Source organism: Pimephales promelas, chromosome 6, assembly GCF_988280905.1.
Source record: "Pimephales promelas chromosome 6, fPimPro1.hap1.1, whole genome shotgun sequence".
Taxonomy (NCBI): Eukaryota; Metazoa; Chordata; class Actinopteri; order Cypriniformes; family Leuciscidae; genus Pimephales; species Pimephales promelas.
The window spans coordinates 17,312,308-17,335,619 of record NC_142774.1 but is presented as its reverse complement, the minus strand read 5'-3'; the positions used below and the strand labels follow the sequence as shown (position 1 = coordinate 17,335,619).

Here is a 23,312-nt window from a genome sequence, read left to right as displayed (position 1 = left end):
CAGTGGGCTGTAAAACTCTGAGCTTGCCATTGCCTTTTCGATGTTGCTATGCATGTTGTCTACTTCTTGGACCGCCGAGTGGCCAGGCGTAGAATATTTCATTGTGATCTTTTGGATTTTGGTATTTCTTGACAAGAACTCAATGATTGCAAAAGACATCATGGAATTTCTATTTTGTGGCACACAGCTGTCACTCCATGTGACTAACTCAGTTACCTCAGGATGGTCTTGAACAACTCTTTCAAGGATTTTGACTATGGCACTTGCCATTTCATTCCCTCCTCTACCTGACATGGCCTCCGTCCACACAGCACAATACCCTTTCTTAGTAAGTGAGCTGTGGGCAGTCATATTATATAGATTCATCTTCCTTTTATACAAAAAATTAACTAACCTCTGCTCGTGGACATGTGATGACATTTTCTAAATCAAAACAGACCGTAAGCTGCTGTTTATCATCTCCATCCGTTTGGCGCTCTTGACGGATGGCATTTTTTTCATAAACATGTTTATTGTGTTCATGCTCTTGGTGCTGGTGTAACAACCCCTGTTTTTGCGCTGCTTCATGTACCTCACATTCATCACACCTGTCTGATTTGGGGACATGAAAACCAAGATTAAACTCTGTGTTAAATATAAATCTATAGTTAGACATTTTCACTGGTGTTTCATGTACACCACATTTGATTTTATAGAGATCATACATCTTGGCCACATTTAGAGTTGGCTCCAGATATTGCTTTTGGGTGCGGGCACGACAGTAGTGTGACTCGACGACAGGGAAAGACCTAATGTGCTCCAGCACCTTCTCTTTTTTGTCCTCATCTATGCGGTTTTTAGGATACCTTCCTTGTGCATATGACTTTGGTATGCTATTCTGGCATTTCTTTTGGTGTACATTATACACTGATTTCTGAATTATTAAAAGAGTACCTAGATAAAAAGGCTTGCATACTCTGACATTCTGACCCTCTCCTATATCATGTAAATATCTGAATGAGTGTGTACGACGCGAGTCGCCACCACCACCACGTTGTCTCTCTTTGACATGGCACTCAGTTGTCATCATAATGTAGTCATATTTCCTGTCCTGATTCAGCCTGTAGTACCCTTCAAAACACCTCTCCCTCTCACCATAAGTGATTTTCCTGGCACAGTTAAATTTACAGGACACGGTGCAGTCCTTAAATGTTTTTTATCTGTTTGGCTGGTTCTTTATCCTCTTGATAAAGCCTTTTTCTGCATACTGACTTCCATGATGATGGAGTGCTAACCATTTTCCGACTCTTCCCTTGCTCTGGTCTCTGCTGTAACCCTACTTCTGGTGTCTCTGCTGCCCTGGCCCTGGGTGTCTCTGCTACGGCCCCTCTCACCGCTGCTCTGGGTGTCTCTGCTGCTCTGGGTGTCTCTGCTACTGTCCCTCTCACTGCTGCTCTGGGTGTCTCTGCTGCTCTGGGTGTCTCTGATGCTCTGGGTGTCTCTGCTGCTGTCTCTGGTACTGTCCCTCTCACTCCTACTCACACTCAACAAGTAAATCGCATGCGATGCAAAGCCAAAGTTCAGGATTTATGTGCTCACACTGTACGGTCCGATCGTCGAACTGCGACTTCACTGCTCACACTATACGTGTAATATCTGCGATAACCCCCTGGATTGTGCCTATATACATGTATGTATCCAGAGATATTGTCAAAATAAGCATCTGCTATCAATATCAAGATAATAGCATTTTCAAATTAATTAATTTAATTATTATTAGTATTATTGAATAGTTATTATTAGGGGAGGCCTATAGGCTAATTTTATTATTAAATTGATCCGCTATTATAATTAATTTGCCACGCAATATTTTCACAGCACATAACCAACGTGAGGATAATAAAATATTACATAATCTTACTCCTAATTAAAAATTATCTAAAACATTTAGGTCGATTACAATGAATTATAGGCATATAAAATAACTATTAACAGTCTATATTATGTCCAAACATTGCCATAATTACTCATCAATGAAAATTAAAAACAGGTTTATTTCAAAAACATTGTTTGACAAATTAATAAGGTGTGACATCGCAGGTGGCTTGGAAGACGTGGGTAATATTATCCATTTTGCAACACGAACTGGAGGTAAGCAACAGTAATTTGTAGCTAGTTTGAAGTACAGAACTTAAAGATCTCCCTCTTTTCGTTTTTATTTTATTTAATTTTTTCTGCAGATGAAATGGTTAAACTTCTGTTTTCGCGCAGGCGCAGTGAGGGAAAAAACACTGAGTTTAGGGCAATCGGTTTGTAGCTTTGCTTGAACTGTGTGATATAGTCACGAGGAGCGACCAAAATTTCTGACATGCCAGAAATTCATCCGACCATCCGATTGTCGATCGTGAGAGGCTAATCGCCCCTCGTTTCTCCCTGTACACTGCACGAACACTGCACGACAAACGACGCACGACAAAGCTGAAAATCGGTCCGACACGAAAAAGAGTCGCACGAGTCAGAATTCGGCTCAAAATCGGACGAAAATCGCACAGTGTATGCTCGCCTTCACCCGGCTGGGTAACAAAAAACATACCCAACACTGGAAAAACATAACCCAAAGACTTACCCTCAACCAACTATTTGGGTTGAAATAATAGCCCATCATTGACAGTAAAATCTTAGAAGAGGTCTGTCTCCTGCTGGAGGCAGAATACTTTCACTGAGTGTTTTAGAGGTGTAATAAGATATAAGAGGTGATGTAAATGACTCTTTATTTGCCACTTCCAGCCTGAATGCTTCTGCAATTCAGTTGTTTTTTGTTACTGGTTAACATAGCAGTTTGCTTTACAAGCAATGAAATATTGTCAATAATGTGCATTACATTACAAATGATGATAATGGCTCTACACAGATATTAGTTCCAGGAAGCATAAACGAAAATGTGGAGATTCCCCGTTATATTTTGCACACACCATTAAGTGGATCTTTAAGTAAATGTATTTCTGCATCGTGGTATCACACCGTTTGCCAATTTCTGGCTGGGAGAGTCAAATCTGTTAATGAAAGTGAAAATCAATATGGATTTCAGGCATTACAGAAGTATACCCACTGGAAATGAAGCATAACATTCCCTGATGCTGTCTAAGGATACAGTGGATTTAACCATGGAAAAGGCTTTTGTATTCAAAAGGAATTACCATTGGCTATAATGTGATCAATTTGAATATAAGCATGTGAAGGGAGTATACTTCAGGCAATAATTAAATAATCAAAGCAATGTTTTATTGAATATCAGCTTGGCTGTGATGCATGTGGCTGTGCAGTATGTAACATTTTCAATGTCGCCAAGCAACACAGACTGACAGCTTGTTTGGAATGCTGCAAACACAGACAAAAGGAGTGATACACAGTGAATCATCACAGTAATGTACTAAATATCAGAACTGTTGGTTGTCCACATGTCCAGTTAGAACTGTTGTAAACTGTTACAACATTTAAAAACAAAATGATGGGGTGAATGAATCACCTACAGCATTTAAGGTCATTCAACGAATGCCCTCCAGTTTCAATGAATGCCATGAATTTATACCCACCTCTACCCCTTCACCTCCTAGCATCTTCATAATAGAGCATTGGATTTTGTATATAAACTCTATTTACATAATCATTGTATCTTCTTCTGTAACCAAAATAGCCCCACACTAACACAGTAATATAATGAGCAGGGGCGTGTCTAGAGCATTTTTAGTGGGGGGGGGGGGGGGGCATGCTGGGGCACTGCCTCCAAATGGGGTGGCCACCAGTGACCAAAAAAAAAGCTAAATTCTACAGTATATTACGTAAATCCTATTGATTGGAGTCGAGAAAGGGTGAGAGAGATTAGCCTACCTGACAATCAATTAGGCTAGGCTACTTTCTATGGGCTACTTTAAGCTTCATAAAAAATAACTTGCATACAACTTCTGCTCCAGTCTACTGATTTTTGTTGAGAAAGCATGTTGATGACGTGATCTGGGGTCAGACGCGACCGCAACCTGTATGGTGACCCTCAAGCCTTGTTTAAACTTTCGCCTGGCACTTCAGCGCGTGAGCGCGAGTCTCTGCAGACTGTGTGTGCTTGCGGACGTGTCGAGTGTAAACAAATGCTTCAGTCCAGCCGCTGAAAACACCGCTCTGATGAGGGGACTGACGTTGCCGGGATGCACAGGTACCTCCGCGCTAACATGACCAGCCCGGGGAACACGTTCACTTTCCACTCACACTACGCAACGTAGTAGCATTAGTAATATGATAATCCATAATCGATAACAAATTAACGTGATCGACGAAATTCTTAATGATCAATAATCGATTGTCGATTAATCATGCCCATCCCTAGACTGAACATTGGATTGAAATCAGCCACGATCAACGCGAGCAGAGCCTGACAGGGTAAAAACCACATTGATCTGAGAAAACCATATAAACATATTAAACCATTCATAAAGGTTACTTATCAGCTCTTTGTTTGGTGTCTTGACTTCCCACACTTGATAATCCGCAACGACCGTTGTTTCTCTGGCGCTGCACTTCTTTGAATCACAAACTTCCGTAGAGTCTATAAACTGATTGGCCGTAAAATGAACCAATCACAAGACATCTTATAGGGGGGTCGCCTGGGGTGGGGTGCCCCCCCTGGCCACCACGTGGACCCGCCCCTGATAATGAGGGTCACTGCATGCAAAACGAAGCATTGAGAACTTTGTAAGTGTACAGACTGTTTAATAAGAAGATCCACAGTCCAATTCGTGTATACAGGCAGGAGCCATCTTTGGAAAACAGTCTCGAAAAGTCAAACCATGAACGCCGTTCATACAGTTCAGAAGTTCGCTTAACTTCATACAGTTCAGCTCACTTAGCACGTCATTCGTGGTTCATCATATTGAGACTGTTTTCCAAAGATGGCTCCTGCCTGTATACATGTAGTGGACTGTGTTTATAAAGTATCTTCTTGTTACGAATACACATTTAATAATATACATAAAATGTATTTAAGGGGGCCAGAAGGCCAATTTAGCTCAAAAGGAATTATTCATTGATTTATAATCAATCTTAACCGAATCACTATGCGGCTGAGTAAATGACTCGATCAGCGTTCATTTGAACGGCCCGTAATTATAACCTTTGCAACGGATATAAATATCCAATCTATAGTGAAACACTATGTATTAGCAAGGTAACAAGTTGAACAGTTCAAGACATTAAATGTGCAAGCACAACACAAGACAAGTATCTTTCAAATATAGACAAGACTTTATTAGTTATTCTAAACACATACAACTAATGTCTAACACAATCACACACACACACACACACACACACATACATTCATACGAGTCGCGGAAAGGAAGAGAGAGAAAGAGTGAGTTGGAATGAGAATGAGAAAGAAAGTTGCTATATGCACTTACAAGACATAACGTAGAATGAACCATCAATCATTAATTTAAACCTTCGTTTCTTAGGCAGGTTATTCAATTTACATTAATGCACCAGTTCAGCTAAGAGTCAGAAGTGTTACTTGCAAGTTCTTGCGTGGCTTTGGGGATTCCCGGTGTTTCTTGAGAAGGGGTTTCCCGGGTCCGTTGCTTGCCTGTATCTCTTGAGCGGCCAATCACGTGTTGTGTTGGCAGAAACGTTTAAACGAAACTTTGCAGCAAACTTAACTTTGAAACGAGACTTTTACGAAAAAGAATACAAAGGAAAGAAGAGAAAGTAAGATGAGTTAGATGGCTTGAATGAGCTGTTTCAACCCTGATCTTGATTTGGTTTGAATGGTCTGCTGGTCTACATTGTTACTGGTCTGTCCGGTGTTGTCATGGCTTCTAGACGACCGCAACCATGATGTTTTAGGGAAGCGCGCAAACTAGCTCACTTGCTGTTTTAGAGAGAAGCCCACCTCGAACCATTGTCCGGGTCATTAACTCAAAAGTTTGTCCAGCCTCCCAGAGAAATTCTGACCAATGAGACAATGGCATAATTTAGGAGGTGGATCTATTTCCTACTTATCTGTGATCTTGCTTGGTTTCCAGCACTATTAGAGAAACAAGAGACCACAGTTTAAACATTATAGATTATTATAATATTATAAAACATTTTACACAGATTTCAATCAAGTCATCTTCTGAATTAAGAGCATATGATCTGATAGGAAGCACGATACTCTTTCATTCACACACAATAGTTATAAACAATCACAATAGTTATAGCTAATAACAATTACATGATTTATATGTGATCTAAGTAGAATAAACACAAACATGAATTGTAGGAACAACATAGACTTAAAGGGGGGGTTGACTGCTTTTTTTCTTTGCATGATTGTGTTTATGGGGTATAATCTAACATGTATTCGTGTTTTTTTCATGTAAGTCTTATTTTTCCTAAATTTCACCTTTATTGTAAGCCGCGCTCTCCTCTGTCCCTTGAACGACCGGTTGACTTCCTGATTCTATGAAACCACTCAGAAACATACAGTGGGCTCAGATTGGTTAGTTTGGGCTGGTGTGTTGTGATTGGCTAAACTGCGAAGTGACGTGAAACTCAACGAGTGGTCTGGGATGTTCACTGATATGCTCACACAAAAATTGCTGCCAAATATGCTTTCCAACAGGTTTTATCGTAGTTTTTGTCCAAGTCCATTTTCTTCCTGTTTTTGTCCAAAGTCCACAGTAGTCGATTGTCGATTTTACGTGCGCGATCCTTAGTTATCTAGTTACCAATGATCACGCACGTGAACTCGACAATTTACTACTGTGGACTTCGACCGAAAACAGGAAGACAATGAAGTCGGGCAAAAACTACGATAAAACCTGTTGGAAAGCATCTTTTGCAGCGATTTTTGTGTGAGCATATCAGTGAACACCCCAGACCACTCGGTGAGTTTCACGTCTTTGTAAACTAACGTTTTATGCGTTTTAATGAATGATTGTTCGAGTGCACCTATGCTTTCATTATAAAGGTGGGGGGTTGCTAACACAGAATCCAAAAATTCTCGTGACAGGAGCATTTGTCTAAAAAACAATCTTAACTATTCTATTTCATCAGGGACAATCTTAACACTAGAAGTGCCAGAATTCCAAAACTACTAGAACGGCCACAAACGGTCATTTTGACCGTTAGATTCAAAACAGTGTTGATGAATAATTTTCGTAATTATTTTTGTCAACCACATTTTTTCAAAGACGAAAACGAGACGATAACTAAATAAAAACTAGGTTTGAATGACTTTAAACTATGACGAAAATGTTAGATAGTGACGATTTGCGACGCGGTCAAGGCTATAATAATAGGACTCGCAGAACTAGTGAACAGCCCATGCAGCAAAACAAACAGCGCAGGACAGGGCAGAACATCTGGATCCGCCGTGTCTGATGATAGCAGCCGTCTCTTTTTGCTTGATGTGGACTCTGACTCTGAATCACTCTCTGATGAGGAGGAAATGTTAACTTGCACCCAGGAAACGTCGCTGTCACTTTCCACCTCCGATTGTTCCCCTGCATCCGAATTATAGATAACTGTAGTCCGGTTTTATTTGCTTATTTCTGATCAACAACTAATGTAGAAATTATTATATAGCAAACACCGCTACAGAGGTGACCGGACGGACCATTCTGTTGACAGTTGAGAGAGAACACGATCAACCGCGGGATATTTAACAAAAAAATACCGCAAAATTCAGTGCGGTCAATATGACCGTCTATGGCCGAAATAGGTAAATATGTTCATTTTTTTTGTTTTGCCTTACGTTTACGTAACTTAATTTATATGAAAAGCATTTTAAATGAAAATACAGACAATTTTAGGAAAAGTCAGGTACCAGCAGGATTTTATTATTTTTTTCAACAAAGTTATTATAGATATAAAATTCAAAACGGTCAAAATGACCGTTGTGGCCGTTCTAGTGTTAAAACAGGGCTTTAATTGTAAAATACCGAACTTGTCCTTTAAAGAAGTTATTTTGCTTTGTGTTAACATTACATTACCCTGTCATATGGCAACATGACATCATGGCTTTTGCATAAACATACACGCCACTTTCGAGTCAAGTGGCGTGTTAACTCTATGCATTTTGAGCTATCCGCGTGTATCCGCGTGTATGCGTGTATGTCTACACCATTAATGTCACGCCAGTTTTCCGCGTGTCTGTACACGCCGTCAAATGTCCGAGCGAAATGAAGCAAAATGTAGATCTACATCTGGGGAGTGATATTTTTTTTTTCCTAGGATGGTAGGGGAAGACTCATAAATGCCAACCCCAGTGATGGGTAGGTTTAGGGACGGGGTTGAGGTAAGTCATATATTTATATATACAGTTATAACGTTAAGTCAACGGCGCTCATAAACGCGCTGAAAAGTGATTATGCGTGTTGATAGTGCGCTGTAGTGAAGTTTTTATTCTACTACGCAACAGACCAGGAGACTCTTGAGGTATCTTTCACGCAGAAGTTCTTTATTGCGTCGCTGTAGTCATCTCAAAGATAGTCTAACTAAGGGAAAACATTCCCTTACAATTTATACATTTAGAGGGGAGGAGTTTACATTGAGGGGGGAGAAACTGAAACAAAAGTAAATGTATATGATTCAACAGGCACCTCAGTTCATCAGCATAGCAGTTTTCTGTGCCTTGAGATGCTAATCTGGAGGAGTTAAATTGAGGAGGAGTCTCTTGAAACAAAGCAAATGTAAATGTTTCAGCAGATTACCAGAGACGCTAATCTAATCAGTCTGACCAGCGTGGTCACACTTTTACCATTACAAAAGCAAAGCTGAATCTTGAACTTAATGGCCAGGAAGCGCATAAAGACAAAAGCTAATGTGTGACACCTGGAATGCTTGGCTTAATCTTATTGGTCTCAAAATGGTAAACACTGCATACATTTTTCAGTTGAAAATACTGTTAAACCTTTTTGAAACATTTAATAAATTTGTATTCCTTCAGTCCCCCCTTTTGAGAGTATAAATAACTCTCACATTATGTACAAATTTAAACACTTAAGAAAGTTCATTCATGTAACTTGTGCTAGTTACAGGCACATACTCATGTTCTGTGTTTGCTTTTTCTGTAATTACATGCTGACACAGAAAACAAACATGCAATTAGGGTCCGTGAAGCTCTTACGGAAGAATTAAACTTCAGTTACATCTGGTGTAATTTTTGCTGAAAGATCAAGACTGTTTAACCATCATGTTTGTGCAGAAGTGAGTCAATGCAGCCATCTTCGGCTGTGGCCTGCAAGGTTTCCAGCAAAAACGAGGATTGTGGAGTCTTCACTTTGTGCGATTTCCTGGTGGTTACTACAGTCTTGACAATGTTGATGGATGACTGAAGGATCCGTAAGTCTTTTCTCTGCGTTGTGTTTTTTTTCTTCTTCTTTATTTGGTGATAGTTGGCTCGGCAGTGGGTCTCGTTGTTTTCTGGAAGTGGTGTCTTCATACGCAGGTGAAGACGTCTGTGCGTATGGGTCTCGGGATTGCCATCAAGTGGTATCTGCACAGAAGGAGACAAAAGACAGGAGAGCAGTATTTCTTCAAAGACAAGGGTTGTATCCTGCTGAGTAAACACTGAGTCTGCTTTTGTTCCCTCTTTCCCTATTTCTTAATTCTTGACACCTAAAGAAACAGTGAGGTGAGGATGGACTAAATGGATGGGGAAAGCCTATGAGGGAATCTTCGCCCAAGGGGTGACCCCCGACGCATATGGCATTTCGGTTCTTCCCTTGGGTTCCTCACTTGTTCGTGTCCTATCCTACCCCTGTCGGTGGCGGAAACAACCTTACAGTGTGACACATGAGTCCATGTTTTTTTTCCTTGACACAATACTGCAGCTGCTGTAATCAACATTACTTGATGGGGCACATGCCACTTAGGCTCTAATGGCTTGACCTGTCCTGTGACATGTGTACTTTGATCTGCGTAACCCAATCATGAGTTATTTTTCCTTCATCCTCTAACAAAACATCAGTCGTTGTAGACATCATACGTGAGAATGGGTGAGGGTAGTTAAACCAATTTCCCCAATGGGAAAAGGTGACAATATTGACTTTTGCTTCATTCATTATTGCGGACACTGCATGGTGGCATTTACAGTCTGACCTAACACTATTATTGATGAAAGGCCTGTGCTGTAGAATAACATTTAAGGCTGTGAGTTTACTTAAAGCAGTCCCCCAAAGGAAAAGCTGAGACAGTCACTTTCCTTTTGTTCCGTTAAACAAACATAAGTCTTTTATCTCTGTTGTAAGTTACTGGGGAAATTAAGCACTCACAGTCCAAATGGTTAACACGTCAACAAGCTGCCCAAGTTTACTGGCGTGGAGAATGGCTGCTTCAGAGTAGCAAGAAAGCTGAGAAAAAGTTGGCCAAAAAGGTTGACTTCTCAAAAGTTCTTTCTGCTTTTTCTACACTCTCTGCTCCAATGTCCCGGCTGACCACAGTTATAACACCTGCCCTCTCTCTTAGGACATTTACGTTTCTGTGGGTTCTCTGTGCTGACCTTAAAAGAGGCTGCTGCAATTTGTACTCTTGCCTTAACATCAAAATCTCTTTCCCAAGCAGTTAACCTGTCCAGGTTACTTCTAAGAGTTCTGTGAGACCAAGTCAGATCCAAAAATGGCAACGCTCTTCTGTAGTCAGCTATAAGGCCATCTGACCAGATGCCGACCAGCGGTCCTTTGTCATTGAGTACACTTTCAGAATCATCCACTATTCCACTGTACGTTACAGCTGACTGACAAAATCTCTCAGTATATTCATTCACAGTTTCTTCTTTCTTTTGTACACAGTTAGTAATTCTAGACCAATCTATCTTGGGTCGTAGGATATTCTTTAGGATTTTCAAAACACCTTCTCTCAATTCATCTTTTCTGGCATGTTGCAGTTCAGAAGTAACAGCAGACTCAAAACTGTTGAATTCAGATTTAGTTAGAATTTGAGACATTAACTGTGTGACTTCTGTCAACGACATGTCATAGAGACGCATTTTGCTGACCAATGCTCTACTAAATTCAGTGAACTGTGTGCGTGCTGGCGGTAAACTCTGTGACAATCTTTCTATGTCTCTAGGTCCAAGCGTTGTAGCAACAGTTTGGATTTGAACAACAGAAGCACTGGAAGGAACACTTTCTGACTGTTCAATTCCCTGCAATCTTTTTCTAGCAGCACATACCTTCATGTCTACATCTCTTTCAAACAATGATTGTAAGTCAGGATAAGTTTCATCTGACTGTTGGTCTTCAGAGTTACATTTGGTTGAGGCCTGGTTATGGCCCACCTTTGTCTTGAAACAGGACAATGAGTCTGCAATTGTTTGTTCTGTTCATTTAACAATACACCTAGCTTGTTCTTGTGCAACGGATAAGCTAAATTCTCTGTGACAACAGATAATGGCTTTCACATTGTTCTTGCGAATACTTGCTCCTAGCACTTTTTTACACTCATCTACAGACCATACTTTTTCTGGGTGAATGCCAAATTTCTTTGTCAAATTCAATCTGACTGACTGAGTCACTATGGAGTCCATGTGCTCTCCTAACAATGACTTAAATTCTCTATCTGACCACAATGGAGTGGCAAGGCCACTTTTCTCAGTTGTAGGAACCAACCTAGCATTTTTTCCTAACCATTTTATGAGTTTCTTTGTTATCACACAAAACAACTAACTTTCTCTGATCAACAGAGGCTACACTTGTTTACACAGATCAACTGTTGTAAACCTTCTTTGACAGAGCAATCCACAATATTACTAGCACTTTATGCTAATACTTCCCTGTTTGTACAGAGGTTCAAATTTTCATCTCTAAAGTAAATTTTCAGTCTGGAACTCAGTCAAAAAAAGTTAATTTTGTTCTTGTTCTGGAACTCAGTCCACTTTGTTGATCTTTTTCTGGAACTCAGGTAAGATTTCTCTGTTGAAATCTTTTGTTGCAGTTCTTGATTCAGGTAAGATTTCTCTATCCGGGTCATGGCACCATCTGTAATGAAGTTTTTATTCTTCCACACAACAGACCAGGAGACTCTTGAGGTATCTTTCACGCAGAAGTTTTTTTATTGCGTCGCTGTAGTCATTTCAAGGATAGTCTAACTAAGGGAAAACATTCCCTTAAAATGTATACATTTAGAGGGGAGGAGTTTACATTGAGGGGGGAGAAACTGAAACAAAAGTAAATGTATATGATTCAACAGGCACCTCAGTTCATCAGCATTGCAGTTTTCTGTGCCTTGAGATGCTAATCTGGAGGAGTTAAATTGAGGAGGAGTCTCTTGAAACAAAGCAAATGTAAATGATTCAGCAGATTACCAGAGACGCTAATCTAATCAGTCTGACCAGCGTGGTCACACTTTTACCATTACAAAAGCAAAGCTGAATCTTGAACTTTATGGCCAGGAAGCGCATAAAGACAAAAGCTAATGTGTGACACCTGGAATGCTTGGCTTAATCTTATTGGTCTCAAAATGGTAAACACTGTATACATTTTTCAGTTGAAAATACTGTTAAACCTTTATGAAACATTTAATAAATTTGTATTCCTTCAGCGCGGAAAATGGAAATACGAATTGGCTATTTCATGAGATCAGTCTGCAACATGTTATGGTTGGTTTTAACTTTGGTTGTCATGACATCATTATAACTGTCACATGAATATTTTACTTTTCCTCAAGTAAAGTGGAACACATTGTACTAGTTATAAAAGATGTCATTAAGGGTTATTACACTGTTAAATGCTTCAACAACTGTGTCATTAATATTTCCCCTTACCTCAAGTAAAGTGGAACACGTTGGACTGATGATAAAGATGCCAGGTTGACAGGTTATGATTTCTTGGTTGATGTCAAGTTGTCATAACAAAGACATTTCTGTCTTGGTTAATGTCATGTTGTCATAATCAAGACATTTTTGTCTTTGTTAATGTCAAGTTGTCATAACAAAGACATTTTAAACAATGTCAACTTTGCATTAAAAGTGTCATAATTTACAGAATGACACTTAATGACAACACTCATAAACATTCATAAAGACTCCTTCATGTTCATGACTGGTGTTATGTCATGTTTATGACAGTGCCATGTCAGTCTAATGCACACCCCTTCAAATAAAGTGTTACCGTGTTATTAACTAGCGATTTCTCTATTAATATGCCCCCATATACTAGCGTAATAAGCTAAACGGTTTTTAGAGTTTTTAAACAGTTTTTAACCCTTTCACACGTAAGTTTGAAATATTCTTACTGACCCCCCAGCGGGAGTTTTTCAAGGCGACCGTTATTTAGAACTTGCCACTTTAATGTTTCCATGGTGACACGTCATTGCTTGTCACATGACACAGCACAACCACAACACATCGCTGTATGAATGAGGATCTGCAGTGTCATTTTTCCTTTTTTATTAAAAATATTCAAAAATGTATTAGCTATATCATGAAACACTGATATTCCGATTGTCAAATATGTGCAAGTGGATGGGTTTTGTTGTTTAGACATCCATATAACGATTGCGTTATTTGAGCTGTATGCACAATGGGCGGCACCATTTTAGTTTCTTTTTCAGTTCAGAGAATCGGATCTGTTGGATTTTTAACGTCAATTCCTCCACTTCTCACGAAATACATGATAGTAAGTGGCTGGAGAACTGGGAGAAGAATAGGGTCAAATGTTAAGCTATTTACACAATGTGTATCTGATATGAATAAAACATGTCGTCTTATTATAATTGAAAGGATTATTATTGCCGCTTCCATAGACATCTGTGTGTATTTTACAAACTCAAAATCATTGTTTTGCTAGTACATATGTGCATTTAAATGTCTGAAACCTAAAATAAACATTATGTGGTTGAAAACACTCAATAGTTGTGATATATGACAGCACTGCGTGCGTCTGTCTCTGGCTGAACGCAAGCAAATGCGCGAGAGCAAGTTTGAATTTAGTAGTTGCTGACGTGATGCACTGAACGTTCTAATCACACCGGTGTGATCGTACGCTCCAGGGACCAGCCAAGACTGATCACACCGGTGTGATCGTACGTGTGAAAAGGTTAAAACTCTTTACATTCGATTATTATGAAAACAAATCTCAGAGAACGGTTGACTAGGTACCAATGTTTTATTAGACCAAATGTTGATTTTGCACCAAAGTTCTCCTTTAAGAGACTGCAGGCAGGTAATCAAGCACCACTCTATGGTAGGGTGACCACCATCAAACAAACCAAATGTGGGATGATAATACGTTTGTGTGGGGCAATGTGGGACATGTTGACAAAACTAAAACATAACCTGAAACTGTTATATAATGTATATCTTAATAAAACATATGTATTCTGCATTTCAGCTGATACAAATACTTTGTTTTTTAGTCCCTTCCAGATAACACCATTACATCACAATGTAACATGTTTTTATTTGGTTTTTTTTATGTCATTTAAATTCAACATTACTGAGCCCAAAGGCAGCAGACATCATGCAGATAACTATTGTTTCGTCTATTTTATTTTAAGTCCAACTTAAATCCAACAAAATAAATAATGAACAAATAAAATATAAAACAACATGAAATTAGTTAATTGACATTCTATATATTAAAACAAAAACTTTCATATTTTTAGAAAGGATGTGAATTAAAACAACCACAGCAGGCAACAAGTTGATAAATTCTGTTTTCCTCCAGCACCAGAGAGCACAATACAATTTTAATTTACCGAATTATCCATTAGTTTTCTGTCAGGAACACATCATTTTGATTGACAGCTGTCACAACCTACTAGTGACCGTGTTTACTCCTTTCTTTTCAACCATTGGATATGATTTTTTTTTTAAATGGCTTTTGTATTTGTACTTCTGACGAAGCACTGTTAAATATAGGTGCACAACTACACCGTAAAAAAATAAATAAAATGCTTTCTTAAAAAGGCAAAAAAGCACATGCACGTTTTCTTAATATGATAATTAAAAACCAACAGACTGATGAAAATGCTGGACATTTTCGCAATATGCGACGTGCAGGACAAAGGGTGAAAATGTTGTGCAGTACAACGCAAACGGGACGGGTAGTCACCCTACTCTATGGTGTTCAGTGTCTAGAAACCACTCAGTTTTAGCATGTGCAGAATATCACCTTGAAGTCATATTGATGCCATTAAATGTCTCTTTAAAATCCCAATATATGCCAACAAATCAGTAGTATCTTCACACATTTGCAAGTCACCCATGACATTTGCACTGATGTACTCTATACCTTGGCAGATGTTTGCTTTTGTAGCCGTCACTGATGCAAATCTTGACGGTCCTTTTCATCTTTGGGACTAAGAACTCAAAACAAGCAGAAATGTGGACTCATCTGACTGCAGCACAGTCAGATGTTTTGGATCATCTGAGGTTTTGGAGCATCTGAGATAAGCTCAAGACAAGAGAACTCGCTGGCATCCCTGTATAGAACTGACGTATAGCTTTCTTTTTGCATAACAGAGTTTCATGTTGCAATTCTTGATGCAGCAGCAGACTGAAGTGGCAAGGACCCATGTGGCTGTATTTAACAGAGTAGCATGACAGTTTATCATGCAATGCCATCTGAGGGCTCAACAGTCATGCATATTCAACAGGTCTCCTGCTTTGCCCTACATGTACCGATATTTCTCTAGATTCCCTGAATTTTGTTTACAATATTATGTATGGTGGAAGGTGAAAAACATCAATTCTTTGCAATATTGCATTAAGAAATGTGATTTTTGAATTGTTTGACACTTCTCTTATGATATTTAGCACAAAGCGATGAGTCATGTCCCATCTTAGCTTGCAAAGACTGAGATGCTCCTTTTACACTCAATCACAATATGCTCCCTTATTACCAATTCAAATACTTATTGTGTACTGTTTCAAAAGAGTTTGACTCATATATTCTATAAGCTTTTCACTTTTGTTTTGCCTCTGTCCTAAATTTTGTGTTGCTGCCATCAACATTTAAATTTGTTTCTATTTACAAAATACACTTAAATTGATCAGTGGAAACTTTGAAAATGTTTTTTGTTTTTACATGTGTCAGTTAAACCAAGGTTAAAGAGAATTAACAAATCACAGATTCTTGATTGTATTGCATTTAAAAAAAATTCAAAAACTTTTCTGGAAATGGGGGTTGTATGTATAATTTATATCATGTATTTATTTGCCCATCTCCTTACATGACATCTCCTCTCTGATGAGAGCACTTTCTCAATCCCAACTCACATATGGAGACTTGGTTAGAACCCCTTGACTTAATTTTTTTAACGCATAGGGTATGCCTTTAATTTCATTTTTTTTATGTGCATGGTATTCCTTATGTGGTAGATTAAGACACATTTAATTATTTGTATGCATTTGTAAAAGTAATCATTTTATAAAGATTAATACTTTTATATATTTTGCACCCAATCCCAAACCTACCAATTTGGGTTAATAAAAGTACTACCAAAGCGCCACAGTCGCTGCACCCCATCCAGTGCCCCATGCAAGTCTCTGCACCTTCTTGCCTGGAAGGACGATAGGAGGAGGAATACACACGTAGTGTTTGACACTGTTGTTCCTCTATAACCCATACAGTGTGAGACCTTGGATAACACCGGGAAAGCGTGGCCTTTCTGAGGGAGGGGAATGTTGCTGAAGCCACTTCCTTTAAAGAGTTATGTGGAAAATACATATGGACTAACCTGGAGGCTGTACTGCATTTGAACAATAGGTGATTTAGGCCAAGGGAAAGACACAGGCTTCCGTCTTAGGAGCAGCCATGGAATATACACATATGGGATCCCCGTAGGGTCACACATATGGAACCTAGCCCAGATCCGGTTCTCAAGGATTCAGCGGACAAGGGCCTAGCACCAGACGCTCCGCCATGTCCGGGCCGAGGGGTTTTTGGAGGAGACTCGACAGGTTTTTCACTCTGGAGTAATAAGGTTGCACAGTAGGGTGCAGTAAGCTGACAGAGCCGGGCCTCTCAGTGCTTCTACCTATTTAGGTTGAAAACACGGGAGGACACGGGCTCTAGACGTAGGCTATAGTATCTAGCGAACGTGTTGGGTGTCGCCCAGCCCACAGCTCTACAGATACCTGTTAACGAGGCACCATGAGCAAGCACCCAGGAGGATGCAACACCTCTCGTGTAGTGTGCATGCAACCTGAGCGGGCAGGGCACGCCTTGAGCTTGGTAAGCCAAGACGATGGCATCCATTATCCAGTGCGCCATCCTCTGCTTGGAGACAGCCTTTCCCTTCTGCTGGCCTCCGTAACAGACAAAGAGCTGGTCTGAGGTCCTGATGCTTTGAGTTCTGTCCAAGTACATACGCAGAGCATGAATGGGACAGAGTAAAGCCAGGGCTGGGTCTGCCTCCTCCAAGGCCAGCACTTGCAGGTTCACTACCTGGTCTTTGAAGGGAGTGGTAGGAACCTTGGGCACATAGCCAGGCCGGGGTATTAATACCACATGGTTGTCCCCCAGCTCGAACTCTAGGCATGATTCTTCGACCGAAAATATCAAACATCTTCGGGGCCCTCCTGGCGAGAAGAACACCACTCGATGAACAGGTTCCACTTCAGGGCACTTTCTGAGCCTCCCCGAAGTCTCTCCAGATCAGCTGAACCACCTGGGGGTGGAGTCACCATTTTCCCGGAAGCACAGCTTGTGATATCTCGTCGGCCACACGGTTGAGCACCCCTGGGACATACATGGCTCGAAGTGACCCCAGATGCTTTTAACTCCAGAGGAGGAGATGGCGGGCGAGTTGCGATATGCAACGTGCACGCCTTGGCGTTGCTGCAGGTCGCTAGCGGACATTCTGGATATCACGTGATGTTTTTTGACCAATTACAGGCAATTTGTTTAACTTTTGGATTCAGTTTTAAATGTTCTTTTGGTTGTATTTATCCCAGCTTTTATGTGTTAAAAAAACTGAAACAGGATGAAGGATTTTCAGGAGAACATAGCTTTTTGACAGATGAGGAACTAGTTTACCAGGATAGACCCAGCTGAAGTGCCATTTATTTATTTACTGTAAAAAAGTATTATAGTAGTATAAATGTATTATAAAAGAATAAAAAGAATATAATAAATAAAAGAATAAATAAAATAGAAATGCAAAGCCTGTGATGTGGCCCTCTGTGTGATTGCTGATAGGAACTGTTTTGAGGCATCAGTGAATATCATGAGGCCCCAAACGCCTGGACTTCTTTGGAAAAATGTCAATAGTTTTTGTTCTGTACAAGTTATAATGTTTATTCCTGTGCTCCAGGACTCCAAAGACATAAACAAACTATTTTCCAGAGGAAATTTGCTTAGCTTTTATTTATTTGTGTGTGATTTCAACAAATATTTGAGTGATTCAATTTCTGATTTATTCTTTCATTTGTCTTTATGGTCCCATAACTTATTTTACATTCAGGTGACATCAATGCAACACAAATATGCTGAAATTTCAATTTGTCCTGAAAAAAAAAGAGCTGTGTCAATTGCCTGTACACCAAAGGGTTGATGTTTTACAAGCTTTTTTAGTAAATAACACCAGACGGAAAATTAATTGTAAAAATACCCTTAGGTCTCAGAGGGTTAAAAAGACGTGAACTATCTGTGTAAGCTCTTTTAGGGACTACTCTCGGAACAGTGATAGCGACCACAAACAGGAATGTGCACCCGTGTGTGCGCTGAACCTCTCTTGCTGGATCTTATCAGCTGTTAAAACAGCTTTTGTTTGCTCAGAAATAGAGGGAGAGAGAGAGAGAGAGAGAGAGAGAGAGAGAGAGAGAGAGACTGATTGCGTTGCCGTGCCATCATGCCCGCAACGAAGAAGAGAGATCCAAAAGTTTTCTTGTTTATTTTCAAACTCAGCAGAGGCATTGAAGTGCTATGGCTCAGAAGCAAAAAGCTGAAGTGCAATCGCAGCAACTGCTCATTATGTACCCGCGCTGACGGGGCCGTGCAGCTGGTGCGGATGGTTGCACGCCAGTGTGCATTGGCTTGTTTTAGTTTCACTCGAAGTGAATTGGCCTCTCTAGCAAGATTCCTATTGGTCAGTCATGACCTACATTGTAGTGACTGGCCGATAGGGAACTGACCAGAAAAAAAAAACAGTGTAAAAATATTACAAATAAGTATTTTGCATTGGAAGACTTTTGAAGCTATATGATATCTTTATGCGAAGAACAGAGTGAAACATAAGGTTTTAATAGATGAAAATGGTCCTTCTTTATGAATGCATACTGGCCCTGTTCCAAAAAAACTCTTCCCACGAGTCCACCCTTCCGTGATATAACGCCGCTTTGACTGTCGTGATAAAGTCTGCTGCAGAGCTCACTTCAGTGCGGCATTGGCAAAAGTGTGCATCAAGGGCGCTTACTGACCGCAAATAGGGGTGCTTGGGAGCACCCTTCTGAAACCTAAAATGACAAATGGGACACTCTATGGTCTTGCGCACATGGCAGCCATTGAAAGTCCACAAGCCCAAAAGTGTATATGTAGTGTGTAATTTGGGAAAGGGCCACTGTCATACCTCATTCAAAAGATAAACTCAAACATTAGTATGATGCAATCGGTCACAAGACACACTAGAGCCAATACCATTTTGCTTTCAAAGAAGACATTCTAATTCTTCTGGCAGCAATTTTTGAATGTGTCAACAGGATCTGAGCTTTACATCGGATGGAGACTGTGATCGCTTTTGGGTCTCACAAATCAATCATTTGGCCTTGGAACACTTTAAATGTTTGTACTTTTTTTAGTCAATTGTGACTTATATTCTGTGTTTAATATTATATAACATACAAATGGTTAGGTTGGGTTACATGCTCAAAATGCCTAAATAGTGTAATGTAAATACTATTATGTAAACATAAATGTCATAGTGGAAAAAAATGTAACCAAATAGATCATTTCTTCATGAATTAATACATTATCACTGTGTATTGACGCCAACATTTTCTCTCCGAAAGCAATGGTGTACCCTGCACAACAAAAAATGCTAAAAAGATACCCTGTGTGTTAAAAAGAATGCACCTAACTGTGTGATTATATAAGTCATATAAGCAAAGTGGATGTAATGGTAAATATGATGTACACTTTGCCACTTTAGTGAAGTACTGAAGTACAATACTCAAATCTAATTGAGCTTGATGATGACACCATTGATTTCTGTAGATCTAGCTGCCTTATAGACAATTTGATTGACACATTTTGCAACATCGACACTGTTATTGAACTAACTTGAGCTGAATGATAACACTATTGTCTTCTGTAGAAGACAATTATTTTGTCTCGTATATAATGAAGTTTGCATTTGATGATCATTTTCCTGTTTATTACTGTGAAGCTGCTTTGAAACAATCAATTATATAAAGCGCCATAAAAAAGGTGATTTTAATTACTCTTTAACACAGCAATGCTAAAGCACACGCTGCATTTTAAACGCTTTTTGCTTGTAAATTTGTTACGCAATACTGATGTTTTTATTTTTTATTTCTTATTTTAGAGATCCAAATCAACCAGTTCCACAGGACACCAAATTCATCCACACAAAGCCTAACCGTTTCGAGGAAGTGGCCTGGTCTAAATACAACCCCAAAGACCAGCTCTACTTACACATTGGGCTGAAGCCAAGGGTGAGAGATCACTATCGCGCAACTAAGGTTGCTTTCTGGTTAGAGCTGGTACCTCATCTTCATAACATCAATGAACTTTTTCAATATGTCTCGACCACAACTAAGATACCTCCTCAGGATACTACGCCATTCCCATACACTAAGAGACTAGGTAAAACATGGCCGTCCACCACACGTCATCCTGGTGTTCCTCCCGCCAACACCAAACAAACAACAGACCAGCGTAAAGGCAATGATCTGGGTGACGACTCAGCGGTGGTTATCGAGACAAAGCGTGATTACTCTACTGAGCTCAGTGTGACCATCGCGGTGGGTGCATCTCTCCTCTTCCTCAACATTCTGGCCTTTGCAGCTCTTTACTACAAGAAGGATAAACGTCGTCACGAATCCAACCGACGAGGGCCCAGCCCGCAGAGGAACTCTGCTCCGGCTAATGTGGTGTCCAACACTAATGACATAGCACATTTGCAGAGCGAGGAGCTGATGTCACTTCAGATGAAACAGCAGCAGATGGAGCATGAGCACCATCATGAGTGTGATTCACTACAGGCCCACGATACTCTTCGTCTCACCTGCCCGGCCGATTATACGCTTACTCTGCGCCGTTCGCCCGATGACATCCCGCTCATGACGCCAAGTACCATAACAATGATTCCTAACTCTCTGGCCGGAATGCAGCCCCTGCACAATTTCAACACTTTTGGTGGTAGTCAGAACAGTACCAACCTGCCCCATGGGCACTCCACCACCAGGGTATAGCTTCTGAAAGTTCCTTTTCAGAACTAATGGACATGGTCTGCTAAGGCATTGGTGGTTAAGGACCTTTGTTTGTCATGGCAAACTGTGCTGACTTTGTTCCACTTTGAGACTTATCATGGTGGATAAGATGTTATTTTCCTATGAAGCCTTCTTGCAGAATATATCAAAGTCAAAAATGACCTACTTGCGAAAAAAAAAAAAAAAAAGAATGTTACTAAAGTAATACTTTACTTGGAGCCAAGCTTGTTAAAGGCATGGGACTTTACACCAAAAGACAAGAACTCTTTCTGAAGGACATTTTTGCTTGCATAGACAATATACACACAAACGACAGAGGTTAAAGGATCTAACAAAACTTTGTATGTGCCATAACATATGTCATATACTAAGAGCAACAATGAGAGCAATGTTATTATGTGAGAATTATATTTCAGAAGAACACGTTAATATTATTTTCTGAGAGTGTTGTCACATACCGAACATGTGGACTGATTTCAAAAATCCCAGCCTGAAATGTAATAATGACACAATTTGTAAAAGTGACAACATGTAAATACTTGTGAGTCAAATGCAAATATTAAAATAATTAAAGAATCTTTTATTGTTGTTTAGTTCAAAATATGCCTATTAATGAGCTTTCGTTAAGGTGCGTGTAAATAAATCAGTCATTATATTTAATTTTTATTTTTGAAATCATGTCTGTGCTAAACAGCCTTTACGCCTGAAAAATAAATAAAAGACAGGACAGCATTCTTATTCCAAAGCCTCTAAATATCCATTTCAGTCATTTAAGTGTTCCTTTGTCCCGATGTTTGACGAATATTGCATGTTTGATTGATGCTTTACGTTTGATAACCCCATACCGTGACCCCATACAGATGTTAAAAATAAGAAAGACTGCATCTAATTACATTACAGAGCTGGGTGAATTTGCCTATTTAAGCTGTTCATAGACTGGTTGTAATGGGTTTTGTTATAATTTGGGGGTTTGATGAAGGAGGGTTTGGGGGTCAAGCAACTTTCTACCCACATCCCAAATGCATTTTTTTTTTTTTACTGCATAAATCTCTCTTTTTATTTATTATTATTCTGTATCATCACTGCCTGAGCTTCAGATGTGACCAGCATTGTATAATTAAAAATATCTATAAATAAATAACACAGGCAGTGGATTTGGGTATCTATATTAGTTGGATATGTTTGTAAAGAAGTATATGTTAGATATTTCTATTTGTAACATGCTAGCAATATATAAAGTATTGTGCCAGGCTTGTGATATTTTGGGTTAAAACACAAGTGAATGAGTGTACATAAAAATAATTATGATTACTATAAATAAATACAAACAAACAAACAAAAAAAAATAACCCTGATATTTTTCAGTTCTGCATCCTACAACAAAGACGTTGAAAGTGCAGGAAATAATTTAAACATAAATGAATAGAGTTACAATTGTATATTATATCAGTTCATGATACAAGTTAACCCTTGAACTGTCAGAACCACAAGGGTCAAGATTCTAAATAATAGTTTGTCTTATATTGTTTGCAGTTTTTGCCTTAAGTGATAGATATTTCTGGCTGGACACCTGTATAATTTTTTTCTGCCGCATTTTTAATAAAATATGACAGTATTTTCAAAAAAAAAAAAAAAAAAAAAAAAAAACGTGTCTTCAGATTTTTTTACTTTGATGAAACCTTGCACCCAGGATGACGATAACAATGTGAAGATGTTCTTTCACAATAATCACACATTTTAGCATTAGTAAAAATGTACTCTATTCAAAATGCAAAATATACTTTCCTTCTTATAATTGATAAGTCCATTTAAATTATGGACTCTATTTTGTCTTTTAAATTACACCTTGTGTTTAACTTGATATTTACCATTCTAAAGGCTATAGCACTTTCGATTTTTTTTTTATCCC

At 39.3% G+C, this 23,312-nt stretch overlaps 1 protein-coding gene and 1 pseudogene across 2 annotated transcripts in view; one reads left to right on the top strand and one right to left on the bottom strand.

Annotated features, from left to right (window-relative positions):
* The window catches only part of nlgn4xa (neuroligin 4 X-linked a), a 161,102-nt gene extending 138,284 nt beyond the window's left edge, over window positions 1-22,818 (top strand). For both annotated transcript variants that reach the window (XM_039649528.2, XM_039649529.2), the window contains one exon: window positions 20,497-22,818. In XM_039649528.2, coding sequence (XP_039505462.2) covers window positions 20,497-21,385 — 889 coding nt within the window. In that variant the 3' untranslated portion in view covers window positions 21,386-22,818. The remainder of the gene's footprint in view (window positions 1-20,496) is intronic.
* LOC148978521 (uncharacterized) lies at window positions 374-17,813 on the bottom strand (annotated as a pseudogene).
* Window positions 22,819-23,312: the final 494 nt, after the last annotated feature.